Genomic DNA, 19847 nt, shown 5'->3' with positions numbered 1-19847 from the left:
AAAATCTCCATCTAAATTAATAAAAGCATAATCTATTGATTTAAAAAATCTCATTAAACTACAACCTTTGTGCATAAAAATCAACTCAGACGATACTGATTCTTTGGAATTAAATCTTGAGTGAATCCAACTCGAAGAGAAAACACTTTTTTACCAATTTCCGCTCTTTTTGTACTTAGAAAAGGGGAAGGATATCAAGGAATCTGTCAGTGAAGATTTATTGCAAAAAACTCGATATCCATCTACAGTCTTTTTGTTAGTTTCCTATAAAAATCTTAAAAAGCTGTAAATGTCGTTTGACGAATCGATTCTGGAATAACTGAAACTCTTCCTACATATTTCATATGTTTTTCTAGAGTCGAACAAGGACATTACGGAACCTTTTTGCTAATAATAATAATAATAATAAAATGGCTTTATTTCTAACATGTTTGAAATTTACAATTAACAATCTTAGAAAAGTCGAAGATTAGCCTACGGCTACTCTACTTAACCTAGGTAAAAAAATTTAAATACAAATATACAGGATACAAACACGATATACAAACAATGTAATAATTAAAACCAAAAAATAAAAAAAATAAAAATATAAAAATAAAAATAAATAAATATAAATACAATCATAAACATAAAACATTCTTATATAAAAATAGGTCCGACTTGTTTTTGTTTAGAAGTTACAAGCATTTTAAAAAATATATAATTTCATATTTCAATCAAAGTAGTCTGATAAATAAAAATGATGGTTGCTATAATATATTATTTGTTTAAAATTTAAACAATAGTTAACCTGTATTAACCAAATTAACAAATCTGAAGACTATAAAAATTGTTCAAAATGTCCACCCTCTACTCGAATGCAAGCCTCACTCGACAAACCAAAGATTCCGTCACTCGAGGGATGAGTTTTTAATAATTTTTTATCTGGTTAGCTGCATCCTGAATTATTTCAAGTAACTGCTGACGGGTAATGATTTCAACAGGGTAGACAAGCAGCTTCATATATTCCCATAAATAAAAATCCAAAGGATTTAGATCTGGGGAACGCGGTGGCCATGCTGTTGGACCTTGTTAACCTATCCATTTATTAGGAAAATGATGATTTAACCATGCAGTTACTTATCTTTCTTCTGGCGATTCTGCTGCAGGGTAGTAGGCCGCAGAGTGATTGTTTCCCACAAAATCATTAGTTAAATATAATCAACTGATTATTATGTTTAACAAAAATGTTTTTCCTGGTATTGTGCAGGATTCTTCACCCGGTAAATATTGTATAAGTATTAGATAGGTACTCAAATTTAAATGCAAACCACAGAGAACGTTAAATGGGCCAGTTGTGCTACATAAACTGCTGGATTCATTTTCGGAATATTTTAGCCATAAAATCTATTTAAATCAACATTGCTGGAGTGCCGAAGGCGATAAAAATTCCAGCGCTTCAACACTTCCGTACTAAATAAAACGAAATAAATAAAATAAACAATTTCCAGAATCCTGATATTGCTCTTTGTTATTGCAGGCGGCAGATGCCGGTGGTTCAATATTTGTTCACACTTTCGGCGCTTACTTCGGTTTAGCTGTTAGTTACGTGATCAACAGAAAAAAGGAAGGAAGCGAAGAAACAAGAAGCTCCTTGTTAGAGTCCAACTACACGTCCGATTTATTTGCCATGTTAGGTAAGTTATACTTTCAGCCGGTGATAAATCTGAGCTAGGCTAGAGAGAATTTGGGACAATTCCCATTTTCCTCGACATATTCCCTACAAAGTGTTAATCATTTCCTAATATCCTCATTCTTGCCATGCATTTTTAATAAAGAGAAAGAATAGTAGTTATTTACACAAGTGAAGAGTGAAGATATTGTACAAAAATTGCATATAATACTACCGATAAATAGAGAGTGGCTGCCGAAGTATCAGAGATATTTTGTATACGAATTCTATGACTAATTTTAAGCAAAAATGATTCTATTAACATTTCCTGAATGGTTCCCAATGGTTCTCGAAATAACGGGGATTGAAGTTGCCAGGTCGCATGGGTAGTTGCTAAATAGTAAATTACATTATTACAACCAGAGGGTTTAGTGAAAAATGTGGTTTATTTTAATAAACACGTAATGACAGTGTAATTATTAGAGCTGCTTAGTGTGACCACCGCCTTGTGCACTCAATCCTCTATCGAAGTGTACTCGTTCCCAGTTGTAGTTCTCCATACTGTTTTTCACCTCATCAAACGCTGTATAATCTTCTCAATCTGTTGGTTCCTCCAATTAGGCTTCCCCATTCAATAGGCAAGTGTCTTCAAATGTCCCCCCATGAAAAAGTCCAACGGGTTGAGATCCGGAGATCGCGATGGCCAAGCACCACGACCTATCCATCGATTTGGATACTTTTCATCGAGGTTATTAATGACACCTCTTCCATAATAGGACGGAGCACCATCGTGTAAAAAGAACATTGTCCTTCTGATTTGAAGAGGAATGTCCTGAAGTAGTAGAGGTACATCGTTCTCCAAAAATCCATCTCGCTGTTCAAATTTCCGCCGAAGAAACTTCATTATTAATTATTCCAACCCAAATCTTTACGGAGAATCTTGGGGTTTCTCGAATAGTATGAAGGTTTTTTTCGATTGTCCACACATGATCGTTGGGAAATTGTTGATTCCGTCTTTTGTAAATGTAGTTTCGTAACAGAAAAGGGTTCTTGAATGAGTATCCAGATGGTTGCTCCACCAGTCACAAAGACGAACTCTTTGGAGAAGATCCGTTCTCGACAAAACAAGAAAGGTACATTCCGATGTTTACATGGGCGCCCATGTTTTCTGTGACCTTTCATTGCGGGGTGGGTAACGATTAATATATAGGATTCGAAATTCCCAAATGTACTTAAATTCTATAAATGATATCTTTCATATTTTTTACAACAAACTATTTATGTTTATTTAGATTCAGATAATTTCGAATATTCACTCTAAATATATCAACAATAGAAACATTAGGGTCCTTTCGAATATTGGTGACCTTACAAAAAATGTGAACAATTGAGATAGGTACTTCAATTATTTGAAAAAATAGTTCTATATCTGATGTTCTTTACTATTAAGTTATTAGAGTGGAACAAAATGTAAACATATGAAAACAAGACTGATTTTATTCCCTGTTTTTTCAGTAATGTCCAATTATTAATATTATTTATCTGCTTTCACTATAGTATACAGACTATTAATACATTGTTTTTAAGGAGGTAAGTCAATTTTACCGTAGAAGTGGAAGTTGCTTCGGACAACTGGAGGTAAGTGAAGTAACTTACCTCCCTAAATAGAAATATTTGATGAACATTACATTTTATTAATTATTATGAATGAATATTTATAGTAATTATTGTACAGTTATTATTACATTTAGTAACATTTATAAAATTTGAATAATTATTTCGCTCGCATTTACTAATTGTTACATTTTTTTCAAAATGATGATCCACTAAAACAGCATGATGTGACGTACTACTAGAACTTGGAGTTGATGTGTCATTGTAAAGAATCCTGTCGGCTATTTCATTTTTGTTACTTAATCTTTCTGTAATTGTGGCTGATTTCCACCCACCATGTCTCTTGATTGCTAATACATCAACTCCTGTATTAGTCAGTAACGTTGCCGATGTTCTTCGGAATGAAAGGCCTGTATATGTTTCAGGATGTTATATAAAAACTGTGCAATCTTATTAGGAATCATAGGAAGGGTATTCTTGCCGACTGGTTGGCTGTAACATCTACCTGCTTGATGGTGCATAAAAAAGCGTNGGAGGTAAGTCAATTTTACCGTAGAAGTGGAAGTTGCTTCGGACAACGGGAGGTAAGTGAAGTAACTTACCTCCCTAAATAGAAATATTTGATGAACATTACATTTTATTAATTATTATGAATGAATATTTATAGTAATTATTGTACAGTTATTATTACATTTATAAAATCTGAATAATTATTTCGCTCGCATTTACTAATTGTTACATTTTTCTCAAAATGATGATCCACTAAAACAGCATGATGTGACGTACTACTAGAACCTGAAGTTGAAGTGTCATTGTAAAGAATCCTGTCGGCTATTTCATTTTTGTTACTTAATCTTTCTGCAATTGTGGCTGATTTCCATCCACCATGTCTCTTGATTGCTAATACATCAACTCCTGTATTAGTCAGTAACGTTGCCGATGTTCTTCGGAATGAAAGGCCTGTATATGTTTCAGGATGTTATAGTTTAAAAACTGTGCAATCTTATTAGGAATCATAGGAAGGGTATTCTTGCCGACTGGTTGGCTGTAACATCTACCTGCTTGATGGTGCATAAAAAAGCGTGAAAGTTCAGTTTTAATTTTCAATCTAATCTTGATGTGTTTCTTGAGAACTTCTAGGTGAGAAACAGAACCGAGTAGACGAGAAGCAATTGTAAACGTACGTGACATACCATTTTTAGAATCTGGAATTGTAATACAATAATGTCATCGAAATTTTTTAAATTGACGCGATTTTGGAAGATTTGGAATGTCAAAATAAATTGATTAAGAAATGTCAAAAAATAACACCTAATCTTTATTTCATGAACCATGAAGAACTGTGGGAGCAGATAAAATGTTATACACCGCGCAGTAGTTAAATATAATTTACCAGTCTCGGACTCTATTGCCAGCTCTCGCTCCGCTCGGGCGCAAAATCGTCATCGACTGGTAAATACTTACCTCCTTTATTGTGTAAATAACTATTATCAACAATTACGTGGTCAAAATTGGAAGAAAAGTAAAGAATATTACAAACTTATGACAAATGGCGTAAAGTATTTCTATTAGAGAAAAAAATATTGTGGGAAATAAATACCTTTGGGAAAAACTCGACGCTAACTTGGAAGACTTTCCCTTCTTATGGGAATTCGCATGAGTGTATTGACACATCAAATGCTCACAATAATTTACTGGAAAATATTTCATAATATTCACAACTTTCCAAACTTTATACTGAATAAATTTTATTCAAAGCGTAGTAGATGGAAAGTAAACATTATTCTGCAGTAATTGCTTTAGCTATAAAGCCGTTGACTTTGCTATTAAAACAAAATTTCATTTAATATAATATGCATGTCCTTCAGAAAAATATGAAAATTTGAAACGACAACATCAGTGCAATTGTGAAAATATAAAAGGAATAAGAAGAAAATTAACAATAAATTTTTAGTTTTAAGAAAGTACTAAAAGCATTCCTATTTTAAATATGAATATTGTTCGATATTAAGACAAACTCAGTGCTTTTAAAATTTCAAAATATTTGCTTTAATTTAGAGAGTCTTAAGAAGCGGGATATTTGACAACATAAAATGAGAGTCGATAGTTCTCCACTTTCCCCTAGAGACACATTTTCGCTTTACACTTAATTATTTAAAATACGGCATCTTCATGACATCTCGAGCAATTTGCTGAACAATAATTTCTTGCATAAAATCCTTCAGCAACAAAATTCGTCCTTTAGAAAAATTTAATGAGCTTAGAGACTCTCCGGAGATTATGGACTATTATTTTTATTCGTCAGACTTTATTAATAAAACATTTACTTCTGTGAAGGAAAATGTAAGCTTCAGCGTTTTTCCGGAAATAAACGACAAAGTTAAACGGCTTGTTTAAAAAGAACAGGAAAGAAGATAACATAACTGCTCGCTAATATCAAATTATAGACGAGCACTAACAAAGTAGAAAGTAATAATGTAAAATAATGATCTGACTGGATATAATCTAAGAAAAGGTATTTTATTGCACCGTATACTCGTAAATTTACGTAGGAGTGTACCTTTTCAAACGTGGAGATAGAATTCCAAATTACAATTTTATATCTCATTCCAAATGACGACTTTCCAAATCAAATAATAAGACAGGTATTTTAAAAATTACTATAAAAGTTGGTTGTTTTTTAACTAATTCGTTAACAAATTAGGAATATTTTCTCAGCCGATTATCATTAAAATAACTCGCAAAAAGTTATTTTTTAGGAACTAGAAACATGTCAAAAATATCAGAAAAAGTTCCTGTAAAATATTGCTTAACTTACCTATGCCCCTAGGATTTCTAACTCCTGTATCAGCAGATACGTACGGCATCACTAAAAAAGTTATCTACGTATCAATCCGAAACTTGCAGTATAAATGCCGTAAATCACCAAAAATCGGGCCAAAATTTTCAGAAAATCAAACATTTTCCTGGCTTCCGGTATTGCTATTTTTGTACGGCATTAGGTCGAGGTTCATTTTTTTAGTGTAACCTATATACTTTAGAAATGTCGTACAAACATATTTTGCCGAAAACCACCCCCGTTGGTGGACAGGTTTAGCTCACCTGTGTACTCACCTGTACCAACAAGAATTGACGGCGTAGTTTCTGAAGTTATTGTTATTATGTGGTAATATTGATTTATAAGTAATTCATGTTGGGTCAAATGATTAAAAAATTTCTTTTCCCTTAAAAATTTCCGATGGGCTTGTAGTCTACAAGTTTGCTTGGAGTATAGCGATGTGGTTATATTTATCGTAGCCTTCATCGCCATCACCTTCGCCATTGCCATCGCCATCGCTATCGTCATCGTCATCGTCATCATCGTCATTATCAGTCATTGTCTTCTCATAGTCTGAGCCATGGAAAGACATTTTTTAAAATTAGAAACACCAATATTTCTGATGCTGGATTAGTAAATGAATTTATATTTTTTGCTTTGAATGCAGGGACTGAATTAATGGAAACCATGTTCCCAATTTTAATTAAAGATCATATCTAAAAGTATCTAAACTGATATATCTACTGGTATAACTGTACCGTACATACCAATTTTTATTATCAAACTAATCAGTGCTATGTCGAATACAAAAATTATGCTTTTCAAGAAACATTTTTTATATATTGAAGATTATAATTTGATAATATTTTTATCAGTTGGTTTGGAAAGTGGTATAAAAGTTGTAACAACTGCCGAAAATGAACCTTTCTCAGTTGAATTATAAATTATTAGAGAAAATTAGTATACAGGGTGTCTAGAAAATGGTAAGCAATCTCTCAGATTTGTGTTATTAAGGCAAAAAAAGATAATGGAGGGGGGGCTGAGAATCTTACGTGGACACCAATGTGAACATTGATATCTACTATGAAAAAGCTTGAAGGCTGCACCAAAGAGTAACCGCAAAGTTAGCCTATTTTCTCACCCTTGCCAGAGACCTTAAAAAAAATCCTAAAAATATTCTGCATATGTCAAATTATTGGTAATGAAAAATCAAGATGAGCATATTTTTTAGTTTTTTGGATAATGCCGTAAATCACCCCTAATTAGGGATTGATATGAATTGTATGAATAATATTAATAAGAATAAAAGCAATTCTTATTGTATTTTTTCTATAAAATAAAATCTTACAAATAGGAAATCATTTATTTTCATGATTAATGAGGGCGTGATATAGTTGTAAGTCCACCCTTAAATTCGTTAAGGGGCTTAAATCATCCCCTAAATACGGAAAAAATAAAAAATTACTAGAAAAATCAAGATTTTCCAAATATTTTTTTTTTATTTTTTTATGTTTAGGGGATGATTTCACCCCCTATGAGGGTTGATTTTTATAAAAAAAATTTGGAATAATTAGGTCAAGTCAGCTTAATCTTTCTGATCAGAAAAGTAAGATCTATTATAAAATATTCGACAGTTTTTTTTATATCGCTATATTTTCGTATGTTATCACGTTCGGAGGTAATTCACCCCTTCGTTACAGGGGTGGTTTTCTTATAGATACTAGTGAGAAGTACACGATTTGAATTTCTAATAATTTAGAATATCCTAGTACTTTTCCTAGATTTTTCAAGTAATTTTTTATTTTTTCCGTATTTAGGGGATGATTTAAGCCCCTTAGCGAATTTAAGGGTAGACTTACAACTATATCACGCCCTCATTAAAAATGAAAATAAATTATTTCCTATTTGTAAGATTTTATTTGATAGAAAAAATACAAAATACTTATTGATATTACTCATACATTTCATATCAACCTCTAATTAGGGTGATTTTCGACATTTTTTGAAAAACTAAAAAATATGTTTATCTTGATTTTTCTTTGACATATGCAGAATATTTTTAGGATTTTTTTTAAGGTCTCTGGCAAGGGTGAGAAAATAGGCTAAAAATAGGTATGCTGTTTTTACGGTTATTCTTTGAAATCTATATCTTAAATGGTTTAAACTTTAAAGACTATGTTTTAAGTCCAATTTAAAAAGATTCCCCTGTGAATCATTTCAGGGAAAATCATTACCTTTATCTTTTTTACTTGTTTTAAAGAGGGCCCTGAAAGATTGTTGTTATACACCCTGTGTAGCAAATATTATTTATTATTTCTATTGATCCCATATGCTTTTTATAGCTAAAAATATGGACTTTAATTAAAATTAATTGCAAATGTATTTTAGTCTCATACTTAAGAAGATTTTTAAAAAATGTATTAATATATTCCTTTCATATGTCAAATTCGTATCTAGGTACCGTATATCTTACCGATTTTTTTTTATTAAGCTCCTTCTTGAACTTTCCCATTGACACTAATTTCAAAACTACTCTTCAACGCCATAATACCAAGTTGCGTTCTTCTCCTTTGTCCAGTTCGCATAACCGATTTGGAACTTTACAGGCACTGTATTTCTCTGGCTATTCTGGCCCAGCTTCAATGCCATCGAGCTCAAAGGCGACGACCAACACCGCGCCGTCCTCAACACCTACCTGGCCTTAGCTTCCTGCTGCACATCCGCATTCGCCGCCTCGTTGATTTTCAATTCCGATCGTAAGTTTGATATGGTGCACATCCAAAATTCTACCCTGGCGGGGGGAGTAGCAATTGGTGCCTCGGCTAACTTGATGCTGCAGCCCTACGGGGCGGTAATTATAGGGATCATCGCGGGATTCCTTTCGGTTTTCGGCTACAGCAGATTATCGGTAAGTACGTTCAGGAACCATCCGGAGAACTAATTTATTTATTTATTTTTCGAGGTGTAGACATAGGGTTTAAAGTCTAGAACAGTGTACATTAATTACTTAAAACTAAATTAACAACAAAAGTAATTACTAATAAAATAATGTTAGTTATACTGGGTGTTTCTGAAATAAGTGCATTCCTTGAAAAGGGTGATAGAGCACGAAAATGAGCAACTTTTATTAAGCAACTAATAGACTGAAACATTACGTTTTAAATTGAACAAAAATCGGCAGCCAGTTGTGTCTTTGATATTGAAGTTACTGCGCGCCGCATTGCGAGCTTTGTTGGTGGTTTTGACGGTTTTAATTTTGTATTCGAAAATGCTGAAATTTTTCAAATCTCATTTAAAAGTACCTAACACAAAAATTAAACGATAAACGAATTACTTACCAAAAGACGATATGCTCCACAAAAATTGTTCAAAGTTGTTTCCACGTGCTAATATACATACATGATAATAACGACGGTCAAAGTTAGTCCGCATACATGCAAATACTCCCGGCATTTGCCCAATTTCATTAGATGCAACAAAAATACGCTGTTGAAGATCTGCTACATCGACAATCGGCGTTCGGTACACCTTTTGCTTCATACACCCCAGAAAAGTCCAAAGGGTTCATATCCGGACTTCGTGCTGGCCAACTTACAGGACCATTTCGTCCTATCCACCTTTCTGGAAAGTTGCTATGTAAAAATCCACAAACTGCAAGAGAAACATGGGAAGGAGCACCATCATGCATGTAGAACATCTGGGCACGGATTTGTAAATGAATGTCTGCCAACAAATCTGCTAAGGCGTTTGTTAAAAATTTAGAATTATTCAAATTTCGTGGCTGAAAACGTACATAGGTATTGTATTTTTGAAACCGAGTGAGTTGCGCGAAACTAAATGTGTACAGGACATAGCTAGTACCATGCGAAACATCGCCATAATTTTAAAAATGTTGTCTCCGCCGTTCTTGGGGGTGAAAATTTGAAAAATTTAGAATTATTCAAATTTCGTGGCTGAAAACGTACATAGGTTTTGTATTTTTGAATCCGAGTGAGTTGCGCGAAACTAAATGTGTACAGGACATAGCTAGTACCATAGGAAACATCGCCATAATTTTAAAAATCGCACCGAGAAATCTGTCATCAAAAAACACCACACATTCACTGAAAACTATTGCTGGAACCGAGATCTATGTACTACGTGGGTCTTGTAAAATCCGGATATGTGGTATTTAATGTCGAAATCACTAGCAAAATTCCATGTGGGGCTAAAAATCATTGTTATTTAGCGCCTGAACCCTGAATTAGGGCTGGTACATTTTTTTAATTTCGTATCCGTATAGTTACTTCAATATATATTCGAATTATTCGGATATATTGAAATTATTACAATATTCGAATTATTCGATTATACGAATCATACGAATATACAAATTATTTGAATTATTCGAATATTTACAATATTTTCAAAAAATTTATGGCTACATATACAGGGTGTACATGGCTACAATATTAAAAGGGGTTCTTTATATACAAAAATTTTTTATTTAAACCCCCCGAATTAGTTACGTTACGACTACTTAAAAGAGCTGCAATTTTTTCTAAAATGTTTAAAAATTAAGAACTGAAATTTGACTGCCGAGGCTTCTTCTAAACGAGTACTTTTTATTGTCCTTGTCTTATTGTAAGGCGTTGAAATGAGAAGCTACTATATATTTATTTGTTAAATCAGATATTTGAAGAGACTATGTGCGCGTATGGGGTCCTGAACTTTTTGCTCAAAACCTGTACCAGGCAAAACAGTTTCTAAATTCAACAAGTATTAACAAAATCCAATAAAAAATATGGAGGTGAAATTGTTCGAATAATTCGAATAATTTCGAATGTTCGAATAGTCATTACATTACATTTACACTTAGTAAATCGAATATTCGAATTATTCGAATATGATTCCCAGCACTATAATAATTGTTCCCGTACTACACGCCACACGGTACTGTTACATACACCCACCTCTCGGACAATGTCGCGAGTACTGCGCCTCGCATCTTCCTCAACGAAGTTTATGATGTTTTCTTCGTTGGCAAAAACATGTTGCGGCCTTTCCTGTCCACAACCCTCACATGTCAGGCGGACATTCCCAGTATTGTGTAACCTTTGAACTGCCTTTTGTACTGTTCTACTGTTAGGTTATTGTCTATTACAGTCATTGCACTGACATTCTTCGTACATTAACACCATATCTGCTAATTCTTGACAAAAAAACATTTTATACGCCGACTAAGTAATACTACAACACACATCTAAAGAACACAATACATACTGACCTACCACCAGATTTGCTTGTTTGTGGAACTCACGTGGATCGTCAGCCAATTAGAGAAGCGCTTCACGCATATAGCGAGTCCGAAGCATTCTTGCCGTGCACGTGCACAAGATGCACAAGGTTGACAATTAAACCATCAATTGCTCAATAAAAGTTGCCCATTTTCATGCCCTTTTTTATACTTTTCAGCTTATTTCAAAAACGCTCTGTAGACAGACCATGCAACATGGATTTAGCAAATAGCAATAGCAAATTGTAACATGAGCTTATATTTCAGCCAATTCTGGAAAAGTCCTTCAACTTGCCCGACACTTGTGGCATCCACAACCTACACGGCATGCCGGGCGTCTTCGGGGCCATCGTCAGCGTGATCATGGCGGCTCTCGCCACCGAAGCTACCTACAATAAGAGCCTGTACGAGATGTACCCAGCACGAGCAAGTCCTACTGCGGCACCAACCCCGGACTATCACATTAATCCAGGGGTGGGACGAAGCGCCGGTCAGCAAGCCGGATATCAAATAATTTCCCTTCTGGTAACGCTCGCCTTCGCCACAGTCTCTGGATTTATTACAGGTAAGATATGGCTTATGTTGTAAGGTGAAATTTATAAAACGATATATTCACAATAGTGTAATCTATAAAGATGAATAATATTTCACAATTATTTAAATGAATAATAGTAGATAAACAACCTATTAGTGGACCCAGTTTCAGAAGAGGGGTAGAGAAATGTTGAAAATCCATTGTATGAATGTAAATCAAAACAATTTTTTGATCTACAACCAACAATTTATCAGCTTCCGAGATATTAAGTAATAATAATAATAATGTCTTTATTTCCAAAAGAAAAGTAAAAGTCGTTTAGCACAAAAAAATAAAAAGGTTATCCACAATTTTGGAAATCTCAAGGGGAAGTGTGCTCTACCGCTTAACCTTTGGATACCATATATCTAATATACATAGTACAGTAAACATATACAGGTAAATAGTACCATAGTACAGTAAACATATACAGGTAAATTACAACAGTAATAACAATAGCAGCATTAAATAAGTAACATACCTAAGAAAATAACATTGTCCTAACGAATCTTTTGAATTTTGCATAACTAAAATATCCTTCACCGAGTGTGACGCCGTTATACAACCAGTACATATATTTACATATATCTAAAACTTCTCTCAAATAAAGACGTTTTATGTTGAGAAGGGTTGAGTAAACCTTTGGATAAAATATTGATATTATGCACATCACTGCGGAATATAATCTTGTTGTATAAATAAGGTGGAGTCTTAGTAAGTAAAAGCTATATGCCCCTAACGGCATTGAATTATACTCGCAACACCTAGTGCAACAGCTATAGTCTGTTTAGAAATGAAAGAGAGTAATAAAAGCTCATTATGTATGCAAATCGTAAATAAATGTAGTACTGGTGCTTATATTCAATATTTTTATATTATGCATTTTCAGTATAGATGAGGTCTACTTTTAACAAAACTTTGTGCGATCGGACTGTACTAAACTGTAGCAGGTAGCTAAAATTTAATCCCCGACAATCCGTCTTTGTCTATGCCGCTTCAATTTCTCGGTCCATTTCTCTTATAAGTAAACAATATAAAAACAGCATTTCAAAACATGAGGCTACTTTAAGCATCATAACCGGGTTAAGAGGGTTTTTAGTAATTCAAATAAAATTATTCAATATTATTATCAAAATATTTATTTAAATTTAATGAATAGACTTTTATTCCACACAAAAATATATGTATTTTGAAAATTCAAATTATGGTGAGTAAATGTAGTGTTGTATAAATGTACAATAAAGAAAATAAAAAAGTAGGTATATTAAAATTCATCCTCTGAATATTCTGATGAATTATCTTCGTCTCCTAGATTGATAACGATAGGTTCCACAGTAACGTCAATTAAATTATCGAGTTCCCACATTTTCTCCTCTTCTTTTTGTACATGATGTATACATCTTTGCCAGTTATCTGCAGTTACTCGTTCCAAGGAATTTTTTAACAAAATTTTCACGTCACTTAATTTAAACGTCGTATTATTTCGCGCTACATCTCCTTTTACCTGCGCCCAGACTAATTCGATTGGGTTAAGTTCACAGTGATAAGGTGGTAACCGTAGTACCGTTATTTGGCGATTTGTTGCCATTTCATCGATAACATATTTTTTCTGATCTTTATTAAGATTGACAAGTGTCAAAAGTTCCTTTTTCACCATATTTGTTTCAAAAGAAATGTTTTTTCCGGATAACCATTGAATTATATCGGCTTTCCTCCAAGCAGTCGTAGGCGTCCGCTCGGTCTGCCGTGAATGGTAACTGGCATTATCCATGACAATTACAGACCCCGGAGGAATAAGATCCAACATCTGTGTAAAATACTCTTCGAAAACATCTGCGTTCATGTCTTCGTGATAGTCACCTGTATTTTTAGATTCAAATAAAAGTAAACCGCCATCTACAAAACCACTGGCACTACCTATATGTGTCACTATTAATCTTCGCCCTTTACCTGAAGGTGCCTTGAACCCTGTTGAAAGTCCATCCAAAAATGCTTGTCGAAAACTTTTTACATTTTTATCTTGCCATACTTTTGTTACAGTATATCCCTCGTTGACCCAAATTTCGTCTAGATAATAAATATTCCTCCCTTCGTCACGGAATTTTCTAATTGATCTTAAGTGGCAAATCGTGGTCCTCTAAAAGTTCACTTAAAATTTTGTTTAGCGTTGGTATTTCTTTTTTAAAATAAAATGAGTGTACTTTAGTCACTAAACACAAGTCGAATTTTACTCTACTGCACTAGCACGTCTTCGTATATGCAGCTCTAAGACTAGATTGATCTGTCACAATACACTGGCTCCTGCCCTATGATGTATCCAGTAAAATATACTAATGTACACCCATTACCTGTTAGCATTAGTGTTACCCGATAATTACCTGAAACGAAATATTAGCACGCCCATGGCCGGTTCTTATCTCGGGGTTTTATTACTCTCTTTCATTTCCAAACAGACTATAGGGTCGTTCATCAGTTTAAAAAAAAGTTTTTAATTTCACCGAAATTTAATTGCCAACTTGAAGGAATTAATTTTTAATTCTACTGTTATTAAAATTCTTAATTATTTTAAACGAAAATTGCAAAAAAATGTAGACTATAGGAATTGTGGAAAAATGTTGGCATTTTTAAACACAATCATTAATATGTCAGTGTATTATTTATGTATAGTTTTAAAAAAGCACGTAATTGAAATAAATTGCGCAAAATTGTAATGGTTTTATTGGCCGTCGCCCCGGGAGAAAAATAATAGTTATTAATTGCAATTTATATTTATATATTTTATTTTTAAGTATATTTTATACGTTTAAATAATTGTACAATGGGGTCACTGAAAAGTTTTTTTTTATATATATGTAACTTGTTACCTAATTTGCTTTTTACATACTCTCGTGTTCTACGCCCAAGTGGTACAATTTCCTCTGAGATGTAATTATCATTCTGTATCACAGAATGTTTTCTAATTAACATTAGCCTTAAAACCCATTAAATATCAGAGCAACTATTCGGGATGAAAGAAATTAATGACGGCTACCAGAAAACTCCCGCTTTAGACCGCCAGAGCTTCAATACTGGCCGTTAATCACCTGGGAATAAATAATTTATTAGCATACTTAATATTTTTTATGGTGACAGGTTTGAAGGCTAATGAAATTATCAACTTTATGGCCAATAAAACCTCATCCAACATCGTCCCTGCACAGATGGGTAAAGGAAACCTAATTATAAAGTTTTGTAGTACATAAATTTCTAATTTTATTACATAAGTTCTTTTTTTATTTTATGAATACATTAATGAGTGTCTACGTGTCTTTCTTCTCGGTATTATCAAATTCGCATTTTTTTTACATACCAGTTAATTTTAGTTTTTTGCGGTCAGGCTGTTCTAGATAATGATATTATTTCCCAAAATTTTGAAGATGATGCTGGGTTTCAGCTTTCCTCAAATTATTTATTTATTTATTTATTTAGTTATTTCTTATTAAGAGTCTTAACTTTTAAACATGATTCAAAGTTTATCTAGTTTCAATACAAATTCAATTAGAAATTTATTGTTTGAATTTAATTGTTTTCATTTTCTCTCATAATTTTTTGGGTTTTGTGCATATAATTTTTTTACCTGCCGCTGTTTTGAGATAGAGAATCATTCCGTAAAACACTTGCATAAGTTAATTAGATAGCTCGTTAGAGTTATTTTAATACAGGTACAAAACACTGTAAAAAAATGTAAATTTGAAAAAAAATATATTAGACAAAAGTTGTTGTTCCTATAAGTTAAATACGTGGTAAAAATTTAGCACCTATTTCTAAGACACCCTTTACAGGGCTAAAAATTGGTATACGGCCTTTTCTAAGTCCATGTCATAACTTCAGTTGGTTTTTCCTCGGATCACTAAGAGCCCATATTAAAAGTAAGTAAAGTAAATCTCCAAATTCGTAAACACTATAGTTTTTATTATTTTTATACTTCTTGTCCTATTATTAGATTCAATAAAAATATAAATTAAACCGAATCTATTCGTTGCCTAAAGTGATTTTTTTAAATTGAATTTTAAAAATAAATTTTCAACCACCGGAAGATATATCGAAGGTAATCGCATTTAATTAATCACAATTTTTTCTGTTTATTAACACTTATGACATGTACATTTGCCTCAGTCCTAATTTATATAGTTGATTAACTTTTTAATTAAAAACACAGTACAGTTTACAGTTGTATATTGTTATAGTCCCATATTAACACTATAACTTATCCTTAATTTAAAAATATTTCCTCAACTGGAACTCTATTAAACAGTCCAATGGCTACGTTCTTGAAAATATGTGCGTATGCAGTTTGCACTCCTTCTTTAACGTCACCAAATGCCCCTTTCCAGTTCTCGTTTAAAATTTTATGAATTTTTTCCGATAACTGCTTGTCACTATTAAATAAGTTGTCATAGTAAAAATGGATTTTGCTAGTAATTACTGAAAGATTATAAGATGTTATAATGAAATAAGATTTATTGTCCTTGGTATCCTCCTGGAATTTGATAGTATGTGTTAATGTTGAATTAACTGAAAATAAAAAATATGTTTAGAACATGCTAACTAAGAGAGTTCATAGAAAAAAGGTTATGAATTTAAAAATATTTTGTAATAAAAAGCAAAATAAAAATAATAAATGAATGGATGTTTTTGTAGAGTCTTTCAAATGTCAATACAGTTGTATATAGTAGTTTGTTAATTTGGTTTTGACTTATTTGATATTAATTTTAACCCTGTAGGAGTTTTACAGTTGCATTAAAGATACAAACTTTTCAGTTTTGATCAAACAACTCGTTGCAGAAGTTTGGTGATCTCTATATCTCGTACTTACTGTGTTTAATACTTACATAGCGTCAAAATTGAATCACCATTTCCAAAAATGGAGAAATCCATTATTTTGCCGTTTATGTCATACTTAGCCTTTTGATATATTTTCGGCACATATATGGTAAATGTTAAAATATTTTTGTCTGTGTCAAAACTGAAACACATTATTTTCTACAAAATACATCACATTAAAGAGGGCGAAATATACAGGGCGTAAAGTGTTTTTCCAAAATTAAATAACATCGTAAATGAACGAGAGAAACTCGTACAAATGTGAGTGCTTCATTGATATACGATATATCAAGAAAGAAAATCCTAAGTAAACGTATTTGTTCAAACAGTTTATACAAAACTTTGTTTCCCTCCATTCAGAAAAGGTAATACCTATTAACAACTAATTGAATGATTCTTCAATATTTTGGTTTTTCTAATTAAAATTTGTAACGATATTGGAATTTCAATGGCTTTAAATTCTTTAAATAAACTGAAATTAAAAATTTAAACATTAAAAAATTTATTGCTACGAATCTAGGTACAGAAAATATAGAAATTTTTAAAAAATTATGGAAGCTAGTTTTGCATGAATTTTTAACAAAAATTGTATTTATTTTGAACAATACATGCTACATGAGAAGTTCCCACGTATTAATTAAAGTGTAGATGATAATTATAAACTCCCTTTACAGAAGTAAACGGTAAACGCTTTTGCAAATTAATATCGTTATGATATTGGCCATAACGGTAGATGGTTAAATAAAGAAATAACCCCTCAGGTTACAGTATAGTACTAAAAGAACTGAACTTACTGAGCATTTTCTACTGTGGAATTTGAGAATCCAAAAATGTTCATATCAAAATATTTCTGTACGACATGCAAAGTACTTGTATCAGCTTTTACTTCCAATTTAGCAGCTTTTAATGGATCTATAGGAGGTAAGTTAAGCGATGGAATCAATAAAAATTACACAAATATTTAAATGGCCAATAATAACTGAACTGCTAACTCATTCTAAGTAGTGTCTAATTGTTCCGATTTATAATTTTGGCTCTCTTCAAAGAAATATTGACAAGATGATAAATTAATTAATTTAATTGGCCTTGGCCATTAATTATCAATAATTAAAGGCCAGCATAAAATTATCACGACTAAATATTGAATTATTTATTACCTGTCATCCCAATTAGTTGCAGTGCGTTTTGAATGGTTGTTTTTAAACAATTATCCAGATCAATCTCATTCCTGTGGCATCTTTTGAAATTTTCAGCTGGAAATTATTAATCATCATCATCGGTCATTTTTTAGTTTTCCTATATTTTCAAGGATAACAAAATTGAAGTTAATAATAATAATAATCGACTTTAGTCGTAGGTATATTGATATAATGATAATAATAATATAAATAAAAGTGTAAAGCAAAAGGCGAAGTTCAATTTATTTGAGATAAATGCCGCTTCCACTTAAATTGTAATACTCTCGTGGTGACCCTAAGTTTGTCAGTTTTCCTTGAAAATGGTACCAGCAATATAAAAAAAATGCATACCTTTCATATATCTAATTATGTAATTTGCCGTTCGATAATTAAACCTTCATTTTCCTCTGCCTTAGTTATTCCGATCGTTTATAAATTCATTAATTTCTTTGATTACCTACTTCATCACATTTAATGACTATTTTTTTAATTATTTGAAAGAGTGATTTAAATAATTGCGATACTCTGTTTTCTAATAAATGAGCCTATAGTAAAAAATAAACAGGTTAACGAAAATGAAATGAACAATTTTCAATATTAATTTGTTCCTTGCATTTATAATTCTAACGTATTATTAGTTTCTATTACGTAAGTAATAATAAGTAAATGATTTTAAAATTAATAATATTAATATACATACATTACATAAGGACTTCGTTCAATTTGCGCGAATTGGGCCGCACAGACTTCGTTCCAATCGTGCGAACAGGACCACACGGACCAAATCGTACGAACCAAAAACGTACGACAAAAAACAGATCTGATGAAACCGTACCGTTTTTTTCTCAGCACACTGAGTGTTTGGCGCGTTCGTGCAAGTCCGTGTGGAACATTTCGCGCGAATTGAACGAAGTCTGTGCATGGAGCCCTTTAGATTCTGTATATTCTTGATTCGCGCGAATGGAACGAAGTATGTGGGGCCCTTTAGAATAACATCATTTAAACTCTTCACACCGTCTATATTCAAATACAGTACAGTCGGAACTTATATTTTTATAATCGGAAGGATAATAATTTTAACCATAACGTATCTGGCATCTGCTTAAATGGTGATGTTAATATTATTGATAGTTCAGTATATTAATCAAAATAATGTACGTATCATTTAAGGCCGATTTAAAACAAGGTAATTATTGCCAAAGAGTCCTAAACATAAAACATTTTTTTTTCCAAAGATAACGTTTAATTAATTTAGAGAAAATAATACTTACGAAATGTGTACGAAAGTACCAAAGGCACTAAAATAACAACAATGAAAAATGATTTCATTATTTTACATCTATTTTGCTGTACAGTTTAAATCAAACTAGCCGATTTCTCTCTTACACATTACTTTTAAATACAGGTACTTAGGTTATTTCTGTAAAGAGCTATTTAATTCAATTAATGATCAGTATAACTAAATTAAGTTTACCTATTTACATAACCAATAATAATGAATGTGATAGATTTTTTTTAGTTAATTAGAATTTTCCATAGAATTGGATAAAAAATATTATTTATATGCCCCACTATAGTAAATAGGCTATTAATACATTGTTTTTAAGGAGGTAAGTGGATTTTACCGTAGAAGTGGAAGTTGCTATGGACAACGGGAGGTAAGTGAGGTAACTTACCTCCCTAGGTAAAAAAGCTATTTCGAGATATAAATGCATATTTTGTGAACAAATAAATAGAAATATTTGATAACATTACAGTTTATTAAATATTATGAATAAATATTTATAGTAATTGTACAGTTATTACATTTAGTAACATTTATATAATCTGGATAATTATTCCCCTCGCGTTTACTAATTGTCACATTTTTCTCA

At 32.2% G+C, this 19847-nt stretch overlaps 2 protein-coding genes across 2 annotated transcripts in view; one reads left to right on the top strand and one right to left on the bottom strand.

The window, feature by feature from the left end:
* Positions 1-19847, top strand: part of LOC108911956 (ammonium transporter Rh type B-B) — an 84690-nt gene that overhangs the window by 43456 nt on the left and 21387 nt on the right. Inside the window, exons 6-8 of the mRNA XM_023455396.1 lie at positions 1520-1676; positions 8690-8991; positions 11626-11923. Coding sequence (XP_023311164.1) covers positions 1520-1676; positions 8690-8991; positions 11626-11923 — 757 coding nt within the window. The remainder of the gene's footprint in view (positions 1-1519; positions 1677-8689; positions 8992-11625; positions 11924-19847) is intronic.
* On the bottom strand, positions 16138-19335 carry LOC108911973 (protein takeout-like). Its single transcript, XM_018717072.2, has 5 exons — positions 19245-19335; positions 17952-18048; positions 17590-17736; positions 16804-16937; positions 16138-16486 (listed from the first exon to the last, which is right to left on the bottom strand). The coding sequence occupies exons 1-5, from the start codon at positions 19300-19302 to the stop codon at positions 16185-16187; spliced, it is 738 nt and encodes a 245-aa protein (XP_018572588.1). The 5' UTR covers positions 19303-19335; the 3' UTR covers positions 16138-16184.

This window comes from Anoplophora glabripennis, unplaced genomic scaffold, assembly GCF_000390285.2.
Source record: "Anoplophora glabripennis isolate ALB-LARVAE unplaced genomic scaffold, Agla_2.0 scaffold6, whole genome shotgun sequence".
Taxonomy (NCBI): Eukaryota; Metazoa; Arthropoda; class Insecta; order Coleoptera; family Cerambycidae; genus Anoplophora; species Anoplophora glabripennis.
The sequence above is the reverse complement of the archived record's forward strand: the minus strand, read 5'-3'. Positions and strand labels throughout refer to the sequence as shown.